This window comes from Tamandua tetradactyla, chromosome 4 (assembly GCF_023851605.1).
Source record: "Tamandua tetradactyla isolate mTamTet1 chromosome 4, mTamTet1.pri, whole genome shotgun sequence".
Taxonomy (NCBI): domain Eukaryota; kingdom Metazoa; phylum Chordata; class Mammalia; order Pilosa; family Myrmecophagidae; genus Tamandua; species Tamandua tetradactyla.
In genome coordinates, this window is record NC_135330.1 from 160,468,066 (window position 1) to 160,495,622 (window position 27,557).

The 27,557-nt window shown below is 34.7% G+C and overlaps 1 protein-coding gene across 4 annotated transcripts in view; it reads left to right on the top strand.

The window, feature by feature from the left end:
* GPC5 (glypican 5) overlaps nucleotides 1-27,557 on the top strand; it is an 860,649-nt gene that overhangs the window by 544,058 nt on the left and 289,034 nt on the right. For 2 of the 4 annotated variants that reach the window (XM_077158527.1, XM_077158528.1), the window contains exon 6: nucleotides 18,221-18,341. In XM_077158527.1, the coding sequence (XP_077014642.1) occupies nucleotides 18,221-18,341 (121 nt within the window). Of the gene's footprint in view, nucleotides 1-18,220; nucleotides 18,342-26,629; nucleotides 26,803-27,557 lie in introns of those variants that run through there. The other 2 variants (XM_077158529.1, XR_013174667.1) reach the window with 2 other exon arrangements.

A 27,557-nucleotide genomic window follows, 5' to 3' on the forward strand; every position in this document is an offset into this window, starting at 1 on the left:
TGATTTACTTACCACGGTAAAGTTAAATTATTGAGTGAAAAGTAATGAGCATTTGGTAAGATTTTGATAACAGTATATGCTTTCAGCCATGGAGAATTTCAAGTTATAGTTTAGGCAAGAAAAAAAGCAACTGATTCCTGAACCATGCACCCCCCCCAAAAAAAAAAACAAACGAAAAGCACAAATGAACTACCTCTGCCAAGACTTTTGCTGAAACTACATTTCAAAGTTAACATTATATTGAAACTTAAGTTGATTTTTTCATTTGACTTTTATTTTCCGAATGTCTTTCTTATCTTGTGTTGGTAATGATATTCAAGTTTATCATCTGCTTGGTATTCCTATACCATAACCTAGCTGCCATTTTGTGCTAACTTTCTGTAAAGGACCTAACAAAAACAAACCACTCAATAACAAAGAATAAATTGAGAGAATGCCCCCTTTGACTTATGATTTCTGGAGCTGGAGATCTCCTGTGACTAAAGGAAAATATTCAACATGTCAGTGTTATGTCAAACATCAGTTCTGAAATTATCAGGTAATCTTAAATCTCTAAGGGTGTTGCTGTGGGTTCCATGAGATTTGCAGTGTTGCTTTAAAGGAAATAGGAAATGTCAGACTTGTGTCTCTAAGGTTTGGTCTCCTGAGTAATGAATGGTGTATATTACATATTGGATGCCCTTTAGTCTGTATAAAGTAGAAATATTCAGTTATTGTTTGGAATCTGCACTCTCCTGTCTGATTCTAATTAGGCTTGAAAATTCCATGTCTTCCTTCTGTTTGCATTTTCCCTCTGTTGCCTTTGTTTATGAGGCTATTCTTAACCCTCATTAAGGTACATTTTGCTAGTGATGAATACTTTATTGTACCACTAAATGAAGGCATATTAAAAAGGATAGTTTTTGTTTTAATAAAGGAATTTTTAAAAAACAGGTTTTGGAAAACTTCAGATTGTAGTGGTTTATAACTGAAAGGAGAAGTGCTATTTCTTAAAATAAAAGAATTTCTTTTTTTCAAAAATACATGCGTACTTCATTTAAGCATGTTGTTTAATAGTATTTTTTCTCAGATAATGTTTCTGTTTGTTCTCCCGTTCTTCTGGGGGTGTTAATTTTCTATTTGTAGGACATTTCCTTTCTTAATGTATCTTGCAAGTTTTCTTTTCCTTGTCTTGAAATGTATTCTGTGAAATTTCAGTTTAGATTAATTTTTGAAAAACTTTTTAATTATGAAATATTGACTCCCAAGAATTTGCAAACAAAATACATAGAGGTCTCACCCAGCTTCACACAATGGGGACCGCATATACAGCTATAGTGCATTGTGAAAGCACTAGCATAACATGATTAATTAAACTACAGTCTTATTCAGGATTTATAATGATTTTTTAAAGCCTGTTTGTAATATGAGCTATCAACAGGCAATATTTTCTATATACCACGTTGTCTCCTATAGAGATACAGGTTTATCTTTTGGATAGAGTTGCACAAACTCCCATAGTGTTTATCATGTGGCAGATATGATCACACAGAATTTTGCATAATTAGGTGACTATAAATTAAAATTATTACTAATAATTAACTCTCCTTTCTAATATACATACTTCTTATTTGCGTTTTCATCTTATAATTTTTGCTACAGCTAAATAATAATGATCAAAGTGCCGATTGGTTTAAAATGGCTAGATGGCTGGGCTTAGCTGGAAGAACTTTTGATTGGATTGGTCACACGTGACTACACCTTCTCAGTGGTATCAGGGGGTTGAGAATCTTATATGGTGGCTGGCTTTCCTCAGACCCAGCTTCCAAAGGGAATCTGATGGAAGCTCCATGGACTTTTGTGATCTAGCCTTAGAAGTCACATAGCATAACTTGCCATATTTCTGTTGGTTGTACCAGTCACAAGCACACCAAGATTCAAAAGGTGGTTTGAGGTCATAGACCTTCTCTTGATGAGAAAAATGCCAGTGCAGTTTGCAGCAGGTTTAAAATGTGATATATGGCAGTTATTTAACAGGTGGAAGATATTTGAGAATGGACTTGAAGGAGGTAGGAGCCACAGTCACATTCTGATGAGAAAAGTGCTTTCTAAAAAGAAAAGACAGTTTTATACAAAGACTGTGAGACTGAAGCATGCTGACTTATTAGCATAGCATCAAGGAAGCCAATGCAGCTCAAGAAGAATGCAGGAGGGGGATATTATTAGTATTATTAGTAGATGATACCAAAGAAATAAGGAAGAGGAGGAAGTTTATGAAGGCAGAACTTTGTAAGCCATTTAACGACTTTGGCTTTGCTTTAACTGAGATGGGAGTCACTGAAAAGTTTTAAGCAGAGAAATGATAGGTCCTAATCATCTCTCTGGCCCTTGTGTTAAGAATAGCTTCAAAGTTCAAAGGCAGAATCAGGGAGACCAGGAAGCTATTGAGTAGTTAGGATGCTGTCACACTAATAGAATGAGAAATAAAAGTGATTTAGACTCTGATGGTGATGGTGGAAGTGGTGCTGTGTGGTCTTGGTGTTTTGAATAGACCCTACAGGCTTTTTTAATGCTATCTCTTAAATTCACTCCATGTTATGTGAGAGATGTAAACTATTTTTCCTTCCCTTTCCCCCTGGCAATTCTCAATATCTAGTATTATAGCTTAGAAGGTGAAATAAAATTGCAGTTATTAAATATTTATTTTATTTTTCCCTTACAATTAAATTTGACAGGCTTATTGTGGCAAACAATCATAAAATATGTAAAATGAACTGGATAAGTACCTGGATCAATTGACTCCTTCCAGGCTTTTGGATTCGAGATTTTCTAGCTCTTGAAATTTTAATTTTGATGGTTTTTTCCAAATTGTAGCCATATGTCTTTAAGTAAATTATTTTGTGAAGTAAAAACCAGTGACGTATTTACAGATATCTTCTTTTGGCACTCAAAGAAACGATGATAGGTATAATAGTCTTGGTGGTTTTCTCATTTTCTTAAAACTCTATATTTTCTAATATGTTCACATGGCAGATGAATTCTGAAGCAAGCATGAGATGATTTATTTTTAAGGAACTGTCTATTCTGCCTAGCTATATGTAGAACATATTTTTTTATTGTTGAATTTCAGGGATTTGGCTAATATCTGTCTAAATATGGGTATTGTTTCACTGTTTTTTTCCCCTCTAGAATCTAATGAGTCCTTTTATTCTTCCCTTTTCTCACCAATGCTGTTTTCATGTATAACTTTAATTATTTTTTCAACTCTTCTTTCTCAGATACATGAATAATTCTTACATTAAAGCTCTAGTTTCTTACCTCCCCATTTGCTGTCTTGTTAGCTATCATTTTGGCTCTTACTCTTCTCCCCAAAACTACCCTTTCATTCAGTTACTGCTTGAACTGCTCAGTGTGTCAGCTGTCTTCTCCATGGATTCCATGGATGAAAATATGGAAATTTTGCTTTGGCATTTTAGTTTTTATATAAACTTTCTCATCTCCACCATCACCCATTTTGCTGTTTGGTCCTATTTTGCCATTATAACTTTCATTTCCTGTTTCATAAATAATGTAACTTTCTACATACACTTTATAGTTTAAAGCAATTTTCCAAATATTTCTTCCAGATCTACAGTCAAATATTTTTATGAATAACTCTTCCCTTGAGTATTCCGCATGGTATTCCCTTTCCCTTTTTTGTAGGATGAATTTTAGCGGGTAGTTTTGTTTTCTTCTTCTCATTGCCTTTCCTAGAGAGTAGTGACATTTATCCAAAATCAGGATGTGATAAAACAGTAAAGATTTTCCATTATCTTGTCTATTTATGTTAGAATTAATGGCTGACCCCCTTTCCCAGATCTGTACTGAAGAAAAAGTTGGTATGCACAGCTCTTCTCAGTAGCCAGCAAGCATTTATTGGAATAGTTCATGTAGACTGAGGTGGATACCTAACAGACGCCTGCCTTGTTCACATAGGAGATATATTACAACACTCAGCATGCATATAAAGTGAAGTGGTGGGAGGGAGGGTGGTGGCAATAATGAGTGCTGTTTTGCATATTATGCATATCACTGTTTTCTGGGTGGGGATTCTTGAAGGAAGACTATGTTTTATTTGGAAATGACTTAAATGGCCTGTTGGAAAGGGGCAGGTGACATATGTATAAGTAGTTTCCTGTGTTGTTTTATAAGCCCTCTCCATTGTTTCTGAAGCCCTATTAAAATCCCGTGGTACTTAATATCAATATGTAACATGGGGAAGGGAAGGAAAGAAAAAAAAAAAAAAAGCTAAATTCATGCTTGGAGGGAAGCAGGAAGATGGAGGAGTGGAGGTGGGTGGATGAAGGGCAGCAGATGTTATTAAGACTCTGCAATTCCCTTTAAGAATCTTATAGTGCCCAGGATTCTCAACTGTCTCAACCCAAAGGTTTTTACTGGGGAAACTACTCTCTAAAACCTGGAAGGTCCCTTCTGCTTCTTGTTCTCTACTTCTAGCTTTAGAATCGTAAGGTGTTTCCCTGTATGAGATATGTGGGAGCAGGGTGGGAGCAGTGGAGGAACGAATGCCCAGTCTGTGGGTTATGCCCCGAGACTCTCTGACTTATGGGACAAACGGGATAGCCATCTGCTGTCCCACTTGATTTTCATGTGGATGTTCTGTCTCATTAAATAAAATATGGGTAGGACAGTTTAATTTAATTGTTCTTATAATTCTCCTCAACTAGCCTGGATATTAAGTGCCAGTTTTAGTAATCAGTGATGCTTAAATTATGCCATTTGCTCTGTTTTATCAATTCCTTCCTTCTTCTTTTTTAAATGGGAACTTGAATGGGACTATCTCACAGAGTGCTATCCAGATGCCATTTAAAACTGGAGCAAATCAACACTAATATAAAATTACAAGTTTAAGAGAGTTTATGATATTTGGTATTGGATTCTGGTTTTTCCAGTTTAGAAAGGACTCATAAATTTTATGAGGACCAATTCTGGGAAAGAGAAACAATTGCACAAAAATTAGAATTCAGTTTCCTTTGTATCAGTCATACATTCTTTCAGGTAACAAATATGTATTGAGCTCTTATATGTCAAGCACTTTCCAAAGTCCTGGAAATAGAGGATGATTAAGACAAACTTACTATTGGACATAGAGGAGTTTATAGTCCAAAGGGATTTATAGACATTAAACAAATCATTGCCTAATTAATTTATTAATCAATATAATGATATGTACATCATAGAAAAAAATTATCATGCAGTGGGTACATTGAGAACAAATAACCTAGGAAGGATACTCTAATTTGGGGATTATATTAGTTTCCTATGGCTGCTGTAATAAATTACCATATATTTTATGGGTTAAAATCAGAAATTTATTATCTCATTGTTTGGGAGTTCTGCTATCCTAAGACAGCATCAGTAGGATCTCTCTTTCCAATGGTTCTATGGGAGAATCCATTCCTTGCTTCTTCTATAGTCTGGGCTTGTGGCTGCATCACTGGAATCTCTGTATCCATGGTTACATTGCTTTCTCCCTTCTGTCTGTTGCAGAATCTCCATCAGCTTCCCTCTTAAAAGAATACATATGGTTTTATATAAGGTCAGTGGGAAAACCCAGAATAATATCCTTAAGATCCTTAGTTGTATCTGCAATATCCTTTTTATTCTCCCATATAAGATAATATTCTATGCATGTATAGAATCTGAATATTAAAATTCGTCTGGCATGCTCACCTTCTAGTTGTTTTTGAACTATAGACTGATTATTTCAATAAGAAATTATTTCTGAAACTTTTCAAATGAAATATTTTCCCTGGGCCCAGGAAACTCACTTATTTGCTATTGTAAATAATAAGTATGGGAAGAACAATGCTATTCTAATACATGCTGCAATTATTAATTAATGTAGTGAATTATCAATATTAATTCATATGTATCATTAAACATTTCAATTCATCTAGTTTTTATTATGCCTGACTTTTATAAAGTATCCTAAGTAATTTGTTTTATAATAACTGAAATAAGAATAAAAGAGTATTTTTAATGAAAGCTTCAAATTGAGATTTTTGCTCGCTTGACTGACCCCATTCCCAATCCAAAACGCCTGGAACACATGTCAAGACTTCCAAATTTATAAAGCACTGATGATGGGCCTGATTTAAACTCTAAAAATAACATATTTAAATAATTTATTTGATAGAAGATAATTACAAATTTTCAAAAGCAAGGGAGGGAAAAAAGAAAATTCTATTAAATGCATTATCGGTAAATCTATTCAAAAATATTTGTGCATCAGTTGAAATATATTTGAACCTTATGACTTGTTTCCCCTCTCATTGGTACTTATTTAATTGAAAACTGCTCATTTGTGTTCCTGTTTGTTACATGGTATAATGGAGACAGCTTTATGGTTTATTACAAGCCACTTTGACCCTGAAGTTCAATATATTACCCAGACAATATGTACTTTATGAGCGATGAAGTCAAATCTCAATTAAAAACAAAAATACATTCAGGGTAATAACAACCATTTGCTATTTCAGTTCTCCAGGGTTAAATTTTCTGTCAAGTCAGATAACCAGGTCTCAACAGAAATGCCTACTCAAGACTCTAATTTAGCGTCGTGTGGTAGCTTTTTAGCAAGGCGTCTTATTAAAAAAAGATCATGCCTATTTATATCTTGGAAAGTTTTAACTGCTGTTGAATATTATTTTCTTTATGTTCATTAGCTGTTACTTAAAGGCTCAAATTCTGCTTAAGAATTAGACACACTAAAAAATGTCTTCTACCATACCCAGATATCATTATTTAACTAGTAAGTCCTATTTGAATTCTTGTTTTCTTTCTGGCCTTTGCTAACAAGAAGGTTAGAGCTAAGCTTGGGGTAAAAGGGTAGTGTCTCCTTTCTTAGGTCTCCTTGTATGATTTTCTACCCCTTCCCTATGCTGTTTTGATCTCATTTTATAGTGTTTGTGCTTTTTACTATAAACTGTCTCAAAGGCTTTTCTGGAAATCCACAGTGCATAAAAAAAAAAAAGATGAAATAAACAAACTTTTTCATTTTGCTTTATAAGATACTAGATGACCCCTAATGTTCTTTCCAGTTCTAAATTTATGTTACAGCCACCAAAGAAACAAAAAATCTATTAGGCTATAGGCTAAGAGATGAACGCCAAGTTCTATGTTCCTGGTAAAGATGTGTTTCTTCTTGAAGGCAGAGGGCTAGATTCAGCAACCTGCTAAGGGAGCTCACAGTCTTATGAACTGTGAGCAAGAGAACTGCTTGTGAAAAAATAAGATCTTAATTAAAATATCTCTGTACTTTTAAGAATTAAGAAAACACAAGAAATAGAAAACAGAAGAGCATGATTATTTCTTTTGAGGCATTTATATCAATTTGAACAACAACTAAGCTGAGCCTAATGAGTGTAACTAATTTAATCGAATTAGTCATATTTGAATATTGTCAAAATCTTGCTACCGCATTAGCATTAAATGTGATTAAAATTTATTCTGTGTGCCTATATGGTTCCCCATAGCATCAGCCATCAACACCTTCATAATAACCAGCCCTTCAGTGCTTTCAGGAAACTTTTATATTCAGAGCAGAAGGTTGGAATTCTGCTTCAGAGGAGAACAAATCATTTTTTAAGGTACCTTTCCTGTTTGCATGGATTTTGAACACAGGAAATTATTGATAGCATTTTTATTTTTGCTCAGAAAGTAGAAGTTATTGAAAATACAGGAAATGTTTCAGATACTATGTACTGAAAATATCCAAGCTCATTAAACTATTTTTCTTGACGCCAGCCGAATAAAGGTGGAAACAAAAATTGAAGAACCAAGCTAAAATATAAGACATATATTTGTGAGATATACATTTATTTTATAGTAGATAATCATTCTTTGGAAAAAAATCAAATATGACTTTAATAGCCATGGTCTATATATAATTCACTGAAGTTCAAGGGAAAATTATTTTCATTCAGATATCTGCCAGATTTTTTTGTCTTTCCAATTCTTTTTGTATTCCTCCAAAGTTTGTGTCACTTGGAACCACAGAATGTGATCTTATTTGGAAATAGGATCTTTTCAGATGTGATTAAGATGAACAATGAGATGAGATCATACTGAGTTAGGAGATGCATGAGTATGTCCTTATAAGAGGCAGAAAAGGACACAGAGACACAGAGAAGAAGGCCATGCTTGATACCTTGAGTTCAGATTTCTAGCCTCCAAAACTAGGAGAAAATAAGTTTTTGTTGTTTTAAGCCACCATGATTATGATAATTTGTTATGGCAGTTGTAGGCAGCTAATGTTATTTATAATTTAAAAGTTCTTTCCTTGTGATTTTATTATGCTGTATATTCGTGGGGAGTACCGGGTGTTTCATTTGCATGCCATGTTGATAAAATTAGAATTATTGTATCTTGCAGCTAAATGTAAAGTTTTTTGATGCAGAGGGTAGTTTTCTTATTTGAAGTTAAATTTGTGTTGGTATCAATTACATTGGAAAAAAAAAAAAAAACCAAAAAGACGATTTAACATTCTAGGAATGTTTAGGAGCTTTTGGTGTCTCTGATTAAAGGTTGGTTAAATGACATTTACACCCTAAATCATTTTGATTCATTTGCTGGCTCAAAATAGTTTTTAACTTATTAGTCCTCAGATGATAATCTCCTAAATAGCATTTACTTTTCATAAATTGGTATACAACAGTGAAGTGAGATGAAATATCAGTGTAAGGCAGTGTTATCAGTTGTCTGACATCCATGAAAGATAATATCGATATTGCTAAGAGTCTAATTTTGAAATGGGTGAAGGGAAATTGAAGATAAAATAGCATTTCATAACACATATAATAGTTTGTGTGAGTGTTTGCTTTTAGTTAAAACTGATCATTTTAAATTTAGTCTATCACTTTGAATCAAATTAGGGTGATTATAAAACTTTATTATCAACTGACTTGAATGTTTATTCAACATTTTAAAACTATGAATAAACAAAGCTAAACAAAACCCTGGCCATAATAAAGGTTTTATCCTTTCTTGACAAGATAGGGGGTGAAGGGGCAAGGAGTTAGGAGAGGGCTAAGGAAATAATTTTACATAGAGGGAAAGAGGTTCATTTTTAATAATTTTGTTATTTGATAGTCAATGTTGGCTGAGATGACAGGTTCCTAAACACTTTGTATATGCTTTCAATGTTTTTAATGTGAAAGTATCAGTTTAGGGTTTAAAGAGCCACTTATCTTATAAAATGTCATGAAACTGCTTGCCTGTGATTCACCTGGCTAAAGCAGCAAATATAAATACATGATGCCCTGCCAAATCAACAGTTAGGTTGAAAAATGACATATCCATTTTTAATAAGCTCTTATTTTCTAACTCTTTCTAAAAATGCTCTGATTTGATTTATTATGTTAATGTGCTAAAAGGTCTTTGTGGGTTGCTATAAAAACATGCCATTATAATACATTATTAAAATATTTTATATTACTGTTATCTATAAGCTATCACAAAATACATTATCCTCAGTAGGAAAGTAGTTATATAAATAAAATAAAAACCTTAATATAGTCTCCATTAATTCTATAACATTTATTTCATTTAAGTTCAGAAACATAGGTCTTAGATTTAGACATTATCTGTAATTGTACGTATCCATAATTATAAAGCCAAATAAGTGGTAGACAACACGTTAAAATATTTTTGTGGCTCAAGAATTGGATGAGTTAGTGGAATCATAAAAGAATTGATTCTCGCGGTGTGGTGGTGGCTCAGTGGGAGAATTCTCACCTGCCATTCTGGTAGGCCCAGGTTCAATGCACAGTGCCTGCCCATGCAAAAAAAAAAAAAAAAAAAAGAAAAAAAAATGGATTCTACAGCTGATTCCATTCTCTAAATTCCCTGAAATCCTCCTGTCTACCATAAAAGTTTATTCCCATAAACTTGGCCTATAAAATCAGCCATGACTCCTTTCCAGTCTGAGATTTCAAAGATTAGGACATTCAGTATAGAGGGAGAGACTATTTAGAAAGTGTATGTACACAAACGAATATTCAGCAATGGTGTCCAATGTCACCCAAGGATTTGAGGAAAACTTTTGATGAGGCCACTTAATTTATGTTGTGGCCCAACGGAATCATGATGTGTCTTAATCCTATTTCCATATATAAGAGGCCTTATATGGAAGGCCACAGAGAGAGAAGCCATGTGAAGCCACTACAAGGTGGAACCTGGGAGAGAATGGAGAAGACACCATCATGTGCATTGCCACTTGACAGAGAAGCCGAGAACCAAAGGTCACCACAATCTTGGGGAAGAGGGCATCACCTTGCTGACACCTCAGTTTTTTATTTCTTCTAGCTTCAAAACTGTCAATCATGAAATCCCTGTTGTTTAAGCCTGCTCATTGTATGGGACTTATTTTAGCAGCTGGAAAGTAAAACAGGTGGCAATGATGGTAAAAAGAGAAAAACCCTGATCAGATGTTTCCCTCAACTGGAATCAATTGTTGTGCTCTTGTATTCTGTGCCAATGAAGTTATCTAAGACTTCTAAAACAAAATTCCAGGGTCAAACTCCACATATTTTCCCCTTCAAATTGTACAAGTGCACTTTTTTTATGTGAATATGACATTTTTTTTTCATTCTAAGTAAAATGTAATCAACATTAGCTAATGGAAATGGCATCAGTTTCAAATAGGAAATATTAGTAAATGCAGGAGAAATGACTCCTAGTGGTATCCTGGGTATAAATTTATAGGCATATGTAATGTATTTTGTATGACGAAAATTAAGAGAACTAAAATCCTAGTAATCATCACTTTAAAACATTTTTGTAGAAGGTTAATATATCAGTTCTTGCCTTTTCCCTGTAGTGATAAAAATGAGTAGTACTTGGGGAGTGTGTCTCCCAATTCAACTATTGTCATCTATTACTAGAACTACTAAAACAAATAAGTACAGATATCTATTACTTCTCTACCAAAAACTGTTTCTCCTTTTATTGAAATGTGAAAAAATTTTCAAGTCAGAGAAATTCTGTAGTGATCCTTGAAATATTTTATCCATTCCTTATACATTTAGGAGGAAAAAGAGAGATCAATGACATTAAAATTTCATAATGAAAGAAATTCAAAGCAAGTATCTTTGTTAGAAAATTTGTATTTGTTTTAAAAAAAATTAAATAGTATTTTTCATATGCAAATAAAAGTCTTCAAGTTTTTATATCATTTTAGGATCCTAAGTTACTCTTTTCATGATGAGAGAACCATTTAGCCCACATTAAAAATGCTATATATGAACCTTTTATGTATATATGGGTCAATGCAAATTTGTCTAGTTCATAAGTATTAAGGAAAGAGCACAAGGAGCTTTTTAATGTATTATTTAAGTAGATATACATACATTAAATTACTCAAATCTTACTTGTATAGCTCACTATATTTTTGTATAAAATGTATACGCTCATGTAACCATCAGTCAAATCAAGAAACATGATATTGCTATAACCCAGAACCCTCTTCCTTCTTCTTCCAGACATAGTCAGCTAAGGTATCCCTTATGGTGATTTGAAATATCATTCATTAGATTTGAATTTTTTTGTAAATGGATACAAAGTATCCTGGTATCTTATTCCATTCAATATTTCTTTGTAAGATTTGTTGAATGTGATTATAATTCATTCATTCTGGTCAGTGTTGATACAAGTCAGACCTTGAGTGAAGGAGAGAGAGAAGGAGGGCAAGGGTGGAGGCATCTTAACATGATATGCAGTTTAATATATAATAGATAAAGAGATGGATTTTTAGAGTGAAGCAGTAGATTTCCTTGGTCAATTTAAGCTTCCTGTAGTTCAAGATCTATGAGGCACATTCTCATGGCCACCACAGATGGCTATTGTGAAGATGAATTTTGACAAACTCCAAAAAAGTAGCTATAGCAATGCCTGTATCTGAGTCACATTATTATTCATTTGTTTGATCATACTGTTCTTTATCAATATTAATATACAATATATGAATAAAGGTGCTCCATTTGTGATCTGCTGGGAATATTGGGGGGGTCGAGGACAATACGATAGTGTTACAGATTAATGAACAGAAACCTACTATTTATAGTTTACATGATTCTTCCTTACTAAAGAATATTACTGCACATTAACAACATGTATGCTTGTTTTTCTTCTAGCATTTGTGATTGATGTATACTGCCACATCCTCTCTGGATACCGAATATCTAACTACAAAGCCCTGTATGCCAGTGTAAAGAAATGGGTTCAAGACTGTTTGAAAACTCAAAAGCTTTATTATGTTTTTTGTCACATCCAGTTGATATTATCAATATCAGGGTTCTGTAATCTATCATTTGAAAGATGGAATTAGGAGTTGTTTGGATCCATTTTTTTAAATTGGTCATTTGGAATACATAAACCGAGGCGGAATTGGTTGTCCCTTCGAACTCCTTTTATACATAAGGCCAAAATCTCAGTAGTGGACATTTACTTTTATCTTGTCAAAGAATTTCCTTCGTGTATAGAGTTCAAAATGTGCATATGAATGCCTGCAGTACTCCGCTAAGATAGAGGGATATGAAATCTATGTGAAAATTACTGAATGTTTCTGAAGTTGCTTTATAATTATATTTTAATGTAAGCAAACAAATTACTCAGAGGAAAATCTTATTCCTAGGTATTTTATTCTTTTAGTTGCAATTGTAAATGGGATTCGTTTCTTGATTTCCCCCTCAGCTTGTTCATTACTAGTGTATAGAAATGCTACAGATTTTTGAATGTTGATCTTGTAACCTGCTACTTTGCTGTACTCATTTATTAGCTCTAGTAGTTTTGTTGTGGATTTTTCCGGGTTTTCGACATATAGTATCATATCGTCTGCAAACAGTGATAGTTTTACTTCTTCCTTTCCAATTTTGATGCCTTGTATTTCTTTTTCTTGTCTAATTGCTCTGGCTAGAACCTCCAACACAATGTTGAATAATAGTGGTGATGGTGGACATCCTTGTCTTGTTCCTGATCTTAGGGGGAAAGTTTTCAATTTTTCCCCATTGAGGATGATATTAGCTGTGGGTTTTTCATATATTCCCTCTATCATTTTAAGGAAGTTCCCTTGTATTCCTATCTTTTGAAGTGTTTTCAACAGGAAAGGATGTTGAATCTTGTCGAATGCCTTCTCTGCATCAATTGAGATGATCATGTGATTTTTCTGCTTTGATTTGTTGATATGGTGTATTACATTAATTGATTTTCTTATGTTGAACCATCCTTGCATACCTGGGATGAATCCTACTTGGTCATGATGTATAATTCTTTTAATGTGCTGTTGGATACGATTTGCTAGAATTTTATTGAGGATTTTTGCATCTGTATTCATTAGAGAGATTGGTCTGTAGTTTTCTTTTTTTGTAATATCTTTGTCTGGTTTTGGTATGAGAGTGATGTTGGCTTCATAGAATGAATTAGGTAGTTTTCCCTCCACTTCGATTTTTTTGAAGAGTTTGAAGAGAATTGGTACTAATTCTTTCTGGAACGTTTGGTAGAATTCACATGTGAAGCCATCTGGTCCTGGACTTTTCTTTTTAGGAAGCTTTTGAATGACTAATTCAATTTCTTTACTTGTGATTGGTTTGTTGAGGTCATCTATGTCTTCTTGAGTCAAAGTTGGTTGTTCATGTCTTTCCAGGAACCCGTCCATTTCCTCTAAATTGTTGTATTTATTAGCGTAAAGTTGTTCATAGTATCCTGTTATTACCTCCTTTATTTCTGTGAGGTCAGTAGTTATGTCTCCTCTTCCATTTCTGATCTTATTTATTTGCATCCTCTCTCTTCTTCTTTTTGTCAATCTTGCTAAGGGCCCATCAATCTTGTTGATTTTCTCATAGAACCAACTTCTGGCCTTATTGATTTTCTCTATTGTTTTCATGTTTTCAATTTCATTTATTTCTGCTCTAACCTTTGTTATTTCTTTCCTTTTGCTTGCTTTGGGGTTAGCTTGCTGTTCTTTCTCCAGTTCTTCCAAATGGATAGTTAATTCCTGAATTTTTGCCTTTTCTTCTTTTCTGATATAGGCATTTAGAGCAATAAATTTCCCTCTTAGCACTGCCTTTGCTGCGTCCCATAAGTTTTGATATGTTGTGTTTTCATTTTCATTCGCCTCGAGGTATTTGCTAATTTCTCTTGCAATTTCTTCTTTGACCCAGTCGTTGTTTAGGAGTGTGTTGTTGAGCCTCCACGTATTTGTGAATTTTCTGGCACTCTGCCTATTATTGATTTCCAACATCATTCCTTTATGGTCCGAGAAAGTGTTGTGTAAGATTTCAATCTTTTTAAATTTGTTGAGACTTGCTTTGTGACCCAGCATATGGTCTATCTTTGAGAATGATCCATGAGCACTTGAGAAAAAGGTGTATCCTGCTGTTGTGGGATGTAATGTCCTATAAATGTCTATTAAGTCTAGTTCATTTATAGTAATATTCAGATTCTCTATTTCTTTGTTGATCCTCTGTCTAGATGTTCTGTCCCTTGATGAGAGTGGTGAGTTGAAGTCTCCAACTATTATGGTATATGAGTCTATTTCCCTTTTCAGTGTTTGCAGTATATTCCTCACGTATTTTGGGGCATTCTGATTCGGTGCGTAAATATTTATGATTGTTATGTCTTCTTGTTTAATTGTTCCTTTTATTAGTATATAGTGTCCTTCTTTGTCTCTTTTAACTGTTTTACATTTGAAGTCTAATTTGTTGGATATTAGTATAGCCACTCCTGCTCTTTTCTGGTTGTTATTTGCATGAAATATCTTTTCCCAACCTTTCACTTTCAACCTATGTTTATCTTTGGGTCTAAGATGTGTTTCCTGTAGACAGCATATCGAAGGATCCTGTTTTTTAATCCATTCTGCCAATCTATGTCTTTTGATTGGGGAATTCAGTCCATTGACATTTAGTGTTATTACTGTTTGGATAATATTTTCCTCTAACATTTTGCCTTTTGTATTATATATATCATATCTGATTTTCCTTCTTTCTACACTCTTTTCCATATCTCTCTCTTCTGTCTTTTTGTATCTGACTCTAGTGCTCCCTTTAGTATTTCTTGCAGAGCTGGTCTCTTGGTCACAAATTCTTTCAGTGACTTTTTGTCTGAGAATGTTTTAATTTCTCCCTCATTTTTGAAGGATAATTTTGCTGGATATAGGAGTCTTGGTTGGCAGTTTTTCTCTTTTAGTATTTTAAATATATCATCCCACTGTCTTCTAGCTTCCATGGTTTCTGCTGAGAAATCTACACAAAGTCTTATTGGGTTTCCCTTGTATGTAATGGATTGTTTTTCTCTTGCTGCTTTCAAGATCTTCTCTTTCTCTTTGACCTCTGACATTCTAACTAGTAAGTGTCTTGGAGAACGCCTATTTGGGTCTAATCTCTTTGGGGTGCGCTGCACTTCTTGGATCTGTAATTTTAGGTCTTTCATAAGAGTTGGGAAATTTTCAGTGATAATTTCTTCCATTAGTTTTTCTCCTCCTTTTCCCTTCTCTTCTCCTTCTGGGACACCCACAACACGTATATTTGTGCGGTTCATATTGTCCTTGAGTTCCCTGATACCCTGTTCAAATTTTTCCATTCTTTTCCCGATAGTTTCTGTTTCTTTTTGGAATTCAGATGTTCCATCCTCCAAATCACTAATTCTATCTTCTGTCTCTTTAAATCTATCATTGTAGCTATCCATTATTTTTTCTACGTTTGCTACTTTATCCTTCACTTCCATAAGTTCTGCGATTTGTTTTTTCAGTTTTTCTATTTCTTCTTTATGTTCAGCCCATGTCCTCTTCATGTCCTCCCTCAATTTATCGATTTCATTTTTGAAGAGGTTTTCCATTTCTGTTCGTATATTCAGCATTAGTTGTCTCAGCTCTTGTGTCTCATTTGAGCTATTGGTTTGTTCCTTTGACTGAGCCATATTCTCAATCTTTTGAGCGTGGACAGTTATCTTCTGCTGCTGGCGTCTGGGCATTTATTCAGATTTCTCTTGGTGTTGGACCCAGCAAGGTTGTAATATTTTTCTGTGAAATCTCTGGGTTCTGTTTTTCTTATCCTGCCCAGTAGGTGGCGCTCGTGGCACACGTTTGTCTGCGGGTCCCACCAGTAAAAGGTGCTGTGGGACCTTAAACTTTGGAAAACTCTCGCCGTCCTGGGGGTTCGCTAGCCGAAGCGGCTTGAGCCGGCCCAGGGGTCCGAACGCAGGGAGGGTGTCCGAACGCAGGGAGGGTTGCTGGTCGCCGCAGCCAGGGAAAGAGCCCGTCCGAATTTCCTAGTCGGCCCTGGGCAACAAGCGTGGCGGGAGGGCGCCAGCGGCAGCGGCCCGCCCGAGAGAGTGCACGTTCCCCGGGAGTCATGGGTTTGGAAGGGGCCTCCCCCACCCGTCACCGTTCTCCGCGGCCTGGGGGTTTCCGATCCAATTCTCTCAGTTGGTCTGGGGGCTGCGCGTGGTGTGGGCGCCAGTCGCCTTGGTTTCAGGGGACCACCTCTCCAATTCTCCCAGCAGGCCCGGGAAGGGGGAAGGGAGTAACTCCGGCCGCTTGCCACCCCGCCCGGTAAGGCCCGCGCGCCTCGGCGATCTCACCCGAGCTGCTTCTCTCAGCCAGCCAGCCGTTCCAGGATGGGGTACGCTGTCTTTTTTATCTCTGTTGTGGCTTTGGGCGCTTTCTGTATCGTTTCTACTCCCCTAGTAGGTGTCCTGGAGAAGAAACTAAGATCCGCGCGTCTTACTAAGCCGCCATCTTCCAGGAAGTCCTCTCAGAGGAAAATCTTAAACATAGAGGAATGGTCCTTCAAGTTGTGTCTCCCTATCTCTTCCTCCCCCCACACCCATATTTATACTCTTCATTTTGTAAATAGATCCCTAGTTATTCTTCTCTGAATGTATTATTCATGTACCTTTACCATTTTCTCTACTGGGATGTCATCCTTTGCCTCAGAGTCCACATTAAACATACCATCTTAGTCTTACTCTTACCTTCATATCTGGGAATTTAACTGCTTCTTTAGTCTGTCCCCAGGTGTCTTAGAACAAATGGACTTCTCCATATTCTGACTGACTACTGCCTGTTTTATCCTTACCTCTCACTTGACATATTCACTCCCTTCTAGCTACTTCCATAGCATCTTGAACATCTACTTCACAGATTTGTATTTTAACTCCCTGTTAATTGTTTTTATCCTACACATCACTGTCAGGAAAGTAAGGGAAATATGTTGCAGGCATCAATTGGTTTTTTTGTTTGTTTGTTTGTTTTTTGGGGAGTGCATGGTCCGGGAATCGAACCCGGGTCTCCCACATGAAAGGTGAGCATTCTACCATTGAACTACCCGTGCACCCTAATAGGTTTTTGTTAAATATAGTAAAGTATTGTAAAATGTAGTGAGTGAATCAGTTAATGAGTTAATTGATATATTAAGTTCCCAGATAAACAGTAAAAACTATAAGGAAAATAATTGTCTTATATCTCTTTATAACCCTAGTCTCTAACACTGTACCTCAAATATAATAGTCACGTAATATATTTTTTGAATGACAAATTTAAATGTTTTCATGAATGCTAAGTTAGCATTGTGGTATTTTCATTTTGAGAATGAAGTGAATCTTCAAATAACTTTCACTGTCTGTAAAATTGTCCTTTTACATTCCACATGATGTATTAGATTCTCCTTTAAGTGCCACTTGGTGAAAGCAGATTATGTTTCCTTTACTTAAAGTTGTTTATGTATAGTGTTTCTTATTTTGACATGCAGTTATAATACATGTATAATTCTTTTATAGCTTGGTATTTTATAAATATTATTTTATCTGTATATTGTATAAGATGAAATAAATGGACCCAGATAATATGGGTATAGACATATGGGCAATTCAACAAGAATTGTTACTAAGGTGAGATTGATATTAACTTTTTCTGGTCTGATATGTTGGAAAATAGTATTAATACCATGTTTAATTTGTGGTTATGTCCTTTGAGAGAAATACATTACTTTTAGATAATCTATAATTGCATGATAGCAATTTTGCCTGGAAAGTCATTGCAGTGACTCCAGGTTTTAGTCCAAGAAAAAATACATTGGTGTACGCTCTCAAAGCAGTGAAATTCTGAGTTGAAAACTTTTCAAAGAACTGTGACAGATAATTCTCTGACCAGGTTACTCAGTCTTTTATCTTTCACTTTTCACTTTGTTAGCTATACTCAGCATGTGGCTGGAAATGGTATTAAAGCCCAATCTGGCAATCCTGAAGTAAAAGTCAAAGGTTCTGATCCTGTGATAAATCAGATTATTGATAAACTGAAGCATGTTATACAGGTAAGTGCTGATCCTTTTTTTGGTATACTGTATAGGAAATAAGTGATTACATTCCATTATATCGGGGTAATTTTTTTTAATCCTATCTGATGAGCCTGCCTAAAATTGAACATTGGCACAAGATATTTATATGTAGGTGTTTGTAAACATTTAGTTGAGTGATTCTATGTAGAGAGTAATGTGAAGCATTATTTTAATGGATGTACAATCTTTGTCTTGTGAGTAGCAAGCTATAGCCTCTGTATTACAATAAATAATGAGAGTCTCAGAATAAATTTCATCCTCAATAAATAGTCTTTAGAAATGGGAACTATTACACCAATTAAAGCAAACATATCAGAGCATGAAAGATGCCAAGTTACCTTCCAGGTACCCCTGATAGCCTTGCTGTGAAGGTTTTTGATGCATTTTCAACAAACGTTAAGTTATAAATGAATAGTATGCATTTACTTAATTATTTCTTGTATCACTTTTTGTGCTATTTTATATCATACCTCATGATTGCTTATGAAATAATTCAGTTTTATTTTAATAATATTACGAAAGAGATTATATGCTGCTGTTTTTTAATGCATGGGACATGAAGCATGAAATCTGCTTTTTATGTTCACCAGAAGAAACTTTGTTGAAGTAAGCTATTAATTAGAAGCAGCTACTGTTTCACATTTTGAGGATCACCCTTTATTCTGCATGTATTGCTGTTGGGGGCAGGAAAAACACAGTTTTTATTTACTAGTTATTTTATAACAATTTATGGATGTATATCTTTTCATTTTTTTCTAAGCAAAATTTCATATAGATGGTTGATAACTCGCTAATAATGAGATGATTGTCAGACTATATAATTAATAAATAGTACTGAGCTTTTGTTCCTTATTAAAGTATTCCAGAGTCATTAGTAAGCTTCTCATAATTATTTTCACAGCTTAAGAGTATATGACATTGTTTTTAGGATTCCATTTTCAAAAGAGTCTCTACATCTCAAGGAAAGAATATGTAAAAAGATGTGGGAGCATGTATATAATGCATAGATGGACTGGGGATTGGATCATGGAAAGCGAGAACATGGGTGATAACTAGATCTGGAAGTGTAATAGTATCACTAAGTTAAGAAAGCAACTCTGGGGGAAGAGCAGGGCAAGGGTGGTGGCTGGCATTCATCAGGAGGCAGTGGTTCTGTTAAGTTTGAGATGCATGCTAGACATCTAAGAGAAACAGAATTCAGAGAACACAAGGCTGGAAGTGTACCTTTGAAAGCCTCAGCAGATAGTGAAGTCATGTGACCAGAGGAAGTTGATGTTTTCTTGTTAAGGAATAAATCCGTGCCAAACTCCTAGAGGAGAATATGACAGCAGAATCATGTGAAAAATTTGATTTGAAAAAGAAATAAACGACGAATAGTGGAAGCATTTTATTAAATGTATTTTGTAACACATATACTTGGTTGATTTAGGGCAGATAAAGTATTTTAGTGATATTTATTTTTTCTTATTGGAAAAATTATCAATGTTCATTATAAGGAAATTGAATTTCATTATTTTAGAAAATTTGACAGAAAGAGTGGAAAGTAAATATACATACCAGGATATTCTAGACTTTTTCCATATATAAGCACACACATAAGTAAATACTTGAACTTTTTATTAAAGAAAATTAGAATCTTTGAGTGTTTGGTTTTGTGACCTGAGCTTCTCATCTAAAAATACAAAGCAGACATATTCCATAGCACTAAATATTTTGCAATATGATATTCTGCTTGTATATTATTTTGTCACAGAGAAGGATACTTTTATTTAATTCAGACATCTAAAGTTGGTCATTTCAGTCATAACTGATTTTTTCACGATGGAGTACCCCTAGACATAAATCTTTTCTGCATTTTTTTCCTTATGATGCATTTCTAGATATTGTAACCAAGAATCTGTTCATTAATGATTGATAAATTGTTTTGATAAATTGATAAATTGTGCCAAATTGTTCTCCAGGAAAATTATGCAGTTGACCTATGAAACAACTACATGTGAGTGTCTTCTTTCTCTGCCCCCTGGAAATGTGGGTGGGAGCCTGGCCATGACTACAGGCTGTCGGTGGTAGGGAACATCATGGAATCCTAGAGACCAGAGTAGCATCCCTTAGAAATTTGAGCCTGAACTGCAAGGATGAGCAAAAGAGATATTTTAATTAGAAAACAGATTACAAATATTGCAGAAATTTCTAAAGTGAGGTTATGGTAGAAACTATTTTAATTTTATTTAATTATTTAAGAAAGACCCTGTATTTGTGTTCCAACAACAACAGAAAAAAGCTGAGATATTTGATATAAATAGAGCTAAAGATTATAGCTTCATCCTCAGGGGATATCTCTTACACTTCAAAGACCCCTCACTGCCTCTGTAGGGCCATCAGATTGTTAACAGGGACCTTAAAGAAAAGACGGGAGCCATGCATTTGCCTCTTCCACCTGTGATTCTGACCCCTTTCTCCAGACAAGCCATTGAACAAACCCTCAGGTATACTCTTCAACAATTTTCTGCATTCCAAAGCCTGCGCTTGAGGTGGATGATGCTTGTATCTTTGAAGATAATCTGGAATAAATATGATGTAGCTGGTAGCCAATGAATGATTTTCTCAAGGGAGGAATTTTACCAAATGGCAAACATTAACTTTCTTGAGTGATTGCTTCAGACTGATTGGCTCTTTGGTGACAGATTGCAAACAACAAGTTATTCTTCCTAGTATATCTGAGCAAGGAGACCTATGACGCATTTTAATTCAGATCTGTTCTCGTAGCAAAGTTATTTTGAAACTTCTTGGTGTTCATATCGACTAAGATAGTTAAGGGCAAAGTTGTCAGCAAAAAAGGTACATGTATAGAGCAATTTTTCTGTAAGCTTTAAGTAACATCTATCATTTTTGAAAGAAAGTGATGTCAGCAGTTAAAATCCTAACTGCTGAGCACTGTTAGTTGCGAATGATAATGACCAACTGCTTAGAAATTACTTACCTACTTTCTCTATGAAATATAAAAAGTCACATCACAGCAATTTTCTATAATTCTTTTATTGCAAAAACAATAAATGCTAAAGTGTGGTTAAAAGTAGTAGATTTAAGTAACATTTTATTCCTTCAACCTTAAAAATACCAATACATGTGGGAATACTATTGGTTTCTATTAAGTATTCAATTTTAAAGAGACTAAAACTTTTTTAGAAAAATACCTATTTTCATGTGTAAAATAAATTTGAGTATTAAATGTGAGGAAAGCAATATTCATAACCACTGCTTAATAGCACAAAATAAGTAGATATTTTATAGTATGTATTTCAGTATCACCATTGTACTAGAATCAGGCAGGAATGAGTGAGTCTCTTATTTTATGTAGAAAAAGACTGTGCTAGATTACCTGTTTGCCTTTTTTCTCACTCTGTTCCTAGGATACCAAAATGACAAATAGTAGCTATAGTATTTTGACAGAATGGAAAACAATTCTAATTTAAATCTCAATGAATGTTTAAAAGCTTGGTGTTTGTGAGTATAAGAAAAAAATGAATCAGGAGGTTTCCAGAGGAATTAGTAGCTCAAAATTTCTGAATTTTGATTCTGAAAATTTTCCAAGCTTTTTTTCCTATGAAATAACTTACTATAAAATACATTTTAGAAACTTTTCCTACTATAGGAAAAATAGCTTGTAACAATGAGCCAGACCAGTCAACCATGATTGATTAGTCAATTGTTAATTTCAAACTATTTGATCACGGGGTGTCAGCTCCTTCTGTCAACTGCCTCCACTTTTACTGACTTCTTTCTTGCCTCAGGGAATTCACTATGGCAGTCTGACTCCTTACCCATTAGATCTACTGCACACTAATATCATGAACTTGTGCTTATGCATTATTAATAGTCCAGACAGAACAATACTCTGATTTTATATTAGCAACGCAGGGGTTACTAAAGCACATTTAGCTATCTTTTGGTTCAGAAGAAAGTATTTGAAATGCACTCGATAACTTGGAATGGTTATCTAATTTAGCAATTAGTTTGTCTGAGTAAATTCAATGGAAGGTTACTTTCTGGAGCAACAGACTTCACAATTGGCCATTTTATTTTAAAAAATCAATCATCAGCATAAAACGAACCATTTCAATTAGTGTACATTCAACTGGAAATGAAAGTTTAAGAACAGTTTTTGAAACTAATAGGATTTGGGTTGGCCATTGGTAATTTCCTTTTTTATCATTTAAGGAGTATATAATTGTTCTGTGTTGAATAAAAATTTGACTGTATATTCACTCAGATGCTGATGATATTACATGTTATCATCAACCATTAAGACTTGAGCTCTCAGGTTTTCTTTTGGTAACACATGTTGAAAGAGCTTTGAAAACTAGAGCATTTATATTTTTCATTTATACAGTTAGGACTAATAATAGCCATTTGTTGGTTAAAACTTTTATATTTTTACCTTTAATTATAATGTGGGGTAGGTCACGGTGGCTCAGCAGGCAAAGTTCTCACCTGCCATGACAGAGACCTGGGTTCAATTCCCGGTGCCTGCCCATGACAAAAAATAATAATAATAATAATAATAATAATAATAATAATATGACTTATTTCACAAAATAAAGTTATAAATTATAACTCGCTCCCTTTAATTTTTATTGCTTTTTAAAAATTAAAACCACTGGTATTTAAATTTTTTCAGGAATAATAAAATTTGAAAGAGAAAGTTAAAGCATTATATTATAAACAACTAGATTAAGTGTGGAAAAAATAATTCCTTTGATAATTACTAGACATAACTAGTCATTCAGTAACTTCAAAGCACTAAAAAATAAAATTCACCTTCTCTCATGGCTTCATAGTTGCTATGTATTATGTGTTTGTCTTCTTCCTAGGTGTTTCTCTTGAGTCATAGATGCTTCATTTCACTTTTGCGTTGGGACTCGACATGAAATTTTAAATTCAGCATGGTTGGAATAGCACTTCATCCTCATTTCCCCCTAACCCTACCTTTCTCCATAACCACCCAGCTGTGAATCCTCTATCCTAGATGCTATCCTTGATTCTGCTTTTTTCTTACTACTTGATTCTTTCCCTTTCGTTGCCGCACTTTGAAAATGTTGCCTCTTAGGCATCCATTCGGAGATGGAACCATGTCTACCATCCCCACCCCCTAACAGAAAGACAGGTTCAAATTCTAACCCCTAGTCCTCTGGGCATGCACCCATTTGTAAATACAACCTTTGAAGATGTTATCACTAATTAAGGTGTGGATTCATTTGTGAATAGCTCTTTAAAGATCTTATTTAGATGAAATCTAATTGTAGCCAGATGGGTCTCAATCCATATAAGTGGAGTCCTTGCAGGCAAAAGAATTCTGTTGCAGCCAGTGAGTGGAAGCCAGAAGTCAGCCGATACCAGAGGAGTAGGCAAAAGGACAGAAAGGCTGCCATATGCTGGAAGACTGCGGGAATGCCAAAGACTCGGGGAGAAAGCAAGTCCTGCCAACACCTTGATTTTTGCATTTCTATCTTCTGAAACTGTGAGACAGTAAATTCCTGTTATTTAAGCCAGTCTGTGGTATTTGCTATGGCAGCCGTGGCAAACTAAAACAGCATCTCTTTAATCCATCTACTTCTCTATGCTAGTTGAGACCACTGCTAATGCCTGTCTTGATTGGAACAGTAGTTTCCAAACCAGTTCACCAGTTCAAAAATCCCTGGACCTCAAAGAGTTATCTACATTTGTTGTCTTTGAGTCCTGTCTCTCCTATACTCATTGCGCAGCACACCACTCTCTATTTTTTCTCCCCATGACCCAAGTGAAACACTCTGTGAGAGCCACTAATTATCTCTTGTGACAGATTCAAATAAGCAATTATTAGTCCATTGGTAGATTGATCATGTCAATGCCCATTTAAAACTATTCAATTAATCATTATGCTATTATGATGAAATCCAGTCTCCAGGAGTTTACTTACTGAAAATTTGCCACATGTATACCTATTATTTTTACTAAAACCCCTCTTACCTGAAGGTAAATGAATATGAATATATTACCTCATAAGGAAAAAAGACTCATATGTTTTTAAAATATGTTTATTTTTCTATTTTCAACATTAGAAATTGACATGAAGAATGGAAGTTGCAATCCAAATATATCCACAGGCTTCTTTTTAAGAAGTGAGACAGTTCATCTGTCTATAGGTAGGGTACATGGAAATATCAGACAGAGTGGGGTGGAGGGCTAAATACCTGTGTAGTGTTTAACACCCCAAGTGACCACTACACACCAAGATAACTACCCTCTTCTTTTTCTTTTTTCTCCCTTGCAGTCTGGAGAAGAATATTTTGGAAAATTGTCTAACCAGAAAGATTTCAGAACTCTAGCCAGCATAGAAATCAGAATGAACCATACAGCAGGAAATAGAGAAAATAAGTTAAAAATTACATATTGACCTGTTTTCAGAATGCTGGTATTAGGGTGCACACTGTTCATGCAGAAAAATGGAGGACACTTATTCAAAGAAACTATCCATTATAGAGAAAATAACTACATATACTAATTGTCTAGTACCTAATGAGAAGGTGGCTTACCACCTGTTTTGATTCTCCTGGATACCAAAGCAAATACTATCCAATGAATTGACAAACAATAGGAATTCATTCGCTCATGATTTGACACAGGAGAAAGAAGTCCAAATCAAGGCTTCATCAAGGTGAATGCTTGTTTCACCTTGATTCATCAAGGTGAACACCTGTTTTCTGGGACTGGCTGTTAGAACCCTTGGTCCTTGGATTTTCTGTCCTGTGGGAAAATACATGACAGCCTGTCAGGGCTTCTCCCCTCTCTTGGTAATTTCATTGACATTCAGCTTCTGGTTGCTCCCTGCGGCGATCTTTCTTTCTTCCCAATGAGGCCTCAGTAATAGAAATAAGGCCCATCCTTATTCAATTGGGCCACATCTTATCTGAATTAACCTCATCAAAAAGTCCTATTTACAATGGGTTCATGCCCACAGGAATGAATTAGATTTAACAACAAGTTTTTTTGTTGTTGTTGGGTTTTTGAGGTACATAGCTCCAAACTACCACATCGTGCAATCAGATAGTGCTGGAATAATAAAGAATACCTTATTCCAGGTAGCTTCTACTGACAAATATTGAGGTATAATCAAGCATTGCATTTAAGGAAAATCTTAAGAATTTTTACGAGGTATATTTCTCTGTCTAAATGATATAAACATAATTTAAAAATTAACAAAATACAAACTCTAAACTGTGGTTTATCTGGACCTGAATAACATGGTCATCTATCTCTCCTCCCACTGTTTTCCTTTCCTGTACCAATTCCACATTTATCTGTTCACACTAATGCACACTCATTTTTTTCCATTCTCAATATTCCATGCTCATTCTTACTTCTGGACCTTCCATTCGTTTATTATTTTTGTTTTTCTTGGAAAAACCAATTGTAGCTCTTTTTCTCTGTAATTCTTAGTCATCCATTAGGTCTCAATTTCTCCCAACAAAAAATATGTATGCTCATATGTTCTCCCTGGTACCTTGTAATTCATATCTGAGAGCATTTATCTAGAGAAGGAGAAACAACTAATAGATAACCAGACTATTTGGTGATATCTATCAGTGGACTCTATTTCTATGTATCTACTAACTGTACCCAGATATCTTGGTTATTCTGCTATACTTTATTTCTGCCCCTAAACTTATCTTCCTTTTCTCTATGTGATTTTAGTGCATTGAGCCATATCACCTTAATTTAGCTATTGAGCCATATCGCCTTAATTTAGCTAATTTGTCCTTTTGAACTTGGCTGACCGTTGTGCTCTGGCTAAGTGCTCCAGACAAAACTCTTGCTCTAGCTTTTCAAGTTCATAGTTTTACCACACTCTAGTGAATCCTGGGCTCCTAAGGTCATAACAGTTCACAAGTCTTCTCAATCAACCAACCAAAATAGTCATTTCCTGTCATCTCAGTTTTACTGGGTCATATGCTACCCTCTCATAACGACTATTGGAACTTCATTCCAAATACCACAAATGTTGCTGTGTAAAAAAGAATCCCTCTCATGATTTTCTGTAGCACTACTTTGCCATACATATTGTTTGGTTGATGCATATTCTCAATATGCTGCAGATATATTATCAGTCCATAGTGCTTTGCAGACTCAATAAATGTGCTCTATAATCACTTGAATATTATTTTATGAAGGTGCTTTGAGGATGCAATTCATCAGAGCAGAGCAGTTTCTGGATCTATTTCTTGCAGTTCAGCAGCACTTTAAACAGATGCCCCCTATAGTTTTGAAGCAGTTAATGCGCCTTGAAAGTAGGCTGACTTGTGGGAGGAATATTGTCACTGGGAATCAATGGAAAACTTTCTTTGGCACAAACTTTCGAAGAAGTGGAATAAATGCTACATAAAGATTCATTAAATACTGAAGTAAGTAAAAGTTGTATAATAAAATTAAAATATGAATTCTAATATACTTATGATTGAAGTACTAGTGGTCAATGAAAGGGAGTGTGATAAGGGGTCTAGGATGTATGAATTATTCCTCTTTTCTTTTTATTTCTTTTTCTGGAGTGATGGAAATGTTCTAAACGTGCTCATGGTGATGAATACACTAATATGTGATGATATTGTGAGCCATTTATTGTATACCGTGTATGGACTGTATGTGTGTGAAAATTTGTCAATAAAAATATTTTTAAAAAAAGTAAAAGTTCTATAATAAAGTTAAAATATGAATTCTAATATGCTTATGAAATGTGACTAGCCCTATGAATATGTTTTCATTTGTTATATGTTTCACATTGATGTGATGGAAACTTAATCAGATTTATTAGAAATAAATCATGAATTTTATAGTAATGAATATGAATAAGCATTTATATATTTCTACAATTACTCATTTCTACAATACAGGTCAGTTACCATTTCTAAAAACGGTCATTTTGAAATTTTATATCTGAAACTATATTATCAAACCAGGCCTGAAACTCATTAAACAGATGGTAAAATCTAATTTAACTGCCTTTAATGCTTCTTTTCTTTTTATCTTATAAAAGCAAATGAGCTTGTTAGCTTTTAATTATAAAAGTCTAATTTGAATTTGTTAGATATGTATAAAAAACAAGAGGGTTGCTAAATTCATTTTATCCTGATAACTTCCTATTGTATACATTCATTTTAA